This window comes from Myotis davidii, unplaced genomic scaffold (genome assembly GCF_000327345.1).
Source record: "Myotis davidii unplaced genomic scaffold, ASM32734v1 scaffold118, whole genome shotgun sequence".
NCBI lineage: Eukaryota > Metazoa > Chordata > Mammalia > Chiroptera > Vespertilionidae > Myotis > Myotis davidii.
Window position 1 is genome coordinate 3,085,526 of NW_006290441.1, and position 2,404 is coordinate 3,087,929.

The window sequence follows — 2,404 nt, forward strand, 5'->3', positions numbered from 1 at the left end:
CAGAAGACAAAAGTACTTGACATTTTAATGAACTCCCCTCCATGTAGCTTCAAGCTACCAGGACACAGGCCCCACCAACACCCTTAATTTTCTCCTCGGCTCTTCTGCTGAAGAACTTGGCCTTCACAATGACAGGCTGCTTTGGGAGCTTTCCCTTCCCCAGAACTTTGTAGTAGCCCTAGAATAGAGAAAAGGGTTATAACACACTATGGCAGGTACCCACTCCCTAATGGGTATGAGGACAGGTGACAGACAACCCATTCCATCTAGGAGCTGGGAAGCCTATGTTTCTGATCTGGGCACTACCGGGGGCACTTACTGCCCACGCCAGTGAATCAAGACCAGCAGATTCTCTCCGAGAACTGTAGCACACCAGGACAATAGCTGTCAAGATGTGACTCTAGTCTCGGGCGAAGCCCAACACCCCCCTTTCCCATTCAATTACCATCTAATAAGCAAAAAAGGAAAACCACATTCCTAGCAATGTTCCAGAAGTCTCGACCACCAGACTTGCTCAAGGGATGGTAAATAGGCTGGGAAGGGGGATGTAACACTTACCTGAAAGGTTTAGACTACTCCTATACCCATGGGAGGTTAAGACTCAGAGATACACAAAAAAGCTTGGGTGGGGTTTTTTGGGGAAAGAAGGGGGGCAGCTCTTCAGATAATGTAGGGCCTTAAATTACAATTAAAACATACTAGGATTTTATTCTGTAGGGAACATGAAAGGTCAGTAGCGGTGCCTAATGTAGACCTGTGTAAAACAGACCAGAGCCAGTTGAGCTAAGATATTGCCAGTAACTTTAGGTGAGAATTGCAAACTTGTACAAACCAGGACAATAACAGCAGAAATGAAATTACTGATGGGAAAAACATTCAAGTGAAAATAAAGTACTTGAAAGAATGAAGAGTAGAAGGAATTACTCTTCAAATATTTTGAGTCACAAATGAACTGGAGTTCAGTTCTGGTCAGAGAATTACCTCTGGAAATTCTGCCCAAAGGCAGAACTATCTAGTTAGGAATCGGGCATAGGGCTCAGGTGGGAGATCAACTAGATTAGATTACTCAGAGCTTTGAGGAGAGTCAAGGACCCATGTAAGGCAAACATTAATTCACTCACCGATCGCACCACATCAATGATGGGAGCAACTCCAGTCTTGCTTTTGGCAGCATTCACCCGTGTCTGCTCACTGACCAGGGTCCACAGTTTATCAAGGTTGACAGTTGGGCAGAAGCTCTGGTTCCTCTTCAAGTGGTAATGCCTCATACCAACTTTCCCAAAGTAACCTGGGTGACTGAGAGAAGGCAACCAGTTTCAAAACGTCACTCCAATTAAGAAGAGATGTTTATCATCTTTATAATCCACCTCCCCCATTACAGTGTAAATTGTCAATGGGTGTAGAATCCTGACTTAACAGATACTCCACTCCAGCCATTTTTTGAATATAACAGATCTTTCACCAAATAATAAACAAATAGTTAAAATACCACCCCCTAATTGGAGGGCATAGTGGATCCTACAGAGGTATAGGTTAGTCTGATGGTGTCACTAGCCTGGTGACTGACTGTGCCACAGGAGCCCACAGTCAGTGAATAAGGGTAGCAGTTGCTCTCCGAGGGCTCTAGCACACTAAGGCAACAGCAAATACCCAAGCGTGACTCTAGCCTCGATGACAAATTTCTCAGCTCACATCAAGTGTTCACTCGGTAAAAGCCAACAACAGGCAAGGTTTAGGTGGTTAGGAGGCGTGCCTCCCATTTCAGATGCTTGGAGCCGGCCTCCCCAGCCCCCATCCCCACCCCGAACTCCAAACTGTCAGTAAAATACAGCCCGAGAAACACTCACTATTTGTCGAAGTTGATCCTGTGATGATGCAGGCCGCCAGCATTCCCGCGGCCCCCCGGGTGCTTCCTGTGCTTGCCTGGAGGAGGAGAGGTCCGTGGCTAACAGAGCTGAGCCCTCCCCGTCCGACACTCGCGGTCGGTCTTCCCCAGCCTCTGCCGCTCTCAGTCCGCAGTACTGTCGACACTGCTACTCCTTCAAGACTCCGAATTGAACAGCACTCATGCCTTCAACCAATGCTCAGTTTTCACTACCCACCCCCCGCCCATGTGCTATTCTCTGCAAGTGAAATACTAGAGGATCCCAAGAAGTAGGTCAGACTCAATCCGACCCGGCTGCACACGCTCTTACTAACCCACTTCTAAGCCACCTGCCTCCTGACTAGCTGAGCCCACGGTTACAAAGGACGGGAGGCGGGTACGTACCGATGCGGCCGTGGCCGTGGCTCACGTGGCCCCACAGTTTGCGGGTCTTCCTCAGTCTGGATGGCTGTGTGGAGAAAGGTGCGTGGGATAAGGCCTAAGAAAGGTGGGGCAGGGGCGAAGCTTGCCGGACTGCGA

The 2,404-nt window shown here is 48.7% G+C and overlaps 1 protein-coding gene across 1 annotated transcript in view; it reads right to left on the reverse strand.

Moving 5' to 3' along the window:
• Positions 1–2,404, reverse strand: part of RPL27A (ribosomal protein L27a) — a 3,449-nt gene continuing 1,045 nt past the window's right edge. The window contains exons 2-5 of the mRNA XM_015563743.1: positions 2,270–2,333; positions 1,848–1,923; positions 1,122–1,296; positions 1–178 (exon numbers count right to left, since the gene is read on the reverse strand). Coding sequence (XP_015419229.1) covers positions 50–178; positions 1,122–1,296; positions 1,848–1,923; positions 2,270–2,333 — 444 coding nt within the window. The 3' untranslated portion in view covers positions 1–49. The remainder of the gene's footprint in view (positions 179–1,121; positions 1,297–1,847; positions 1,924–2,269; positions 2,334–2,404) is intronic.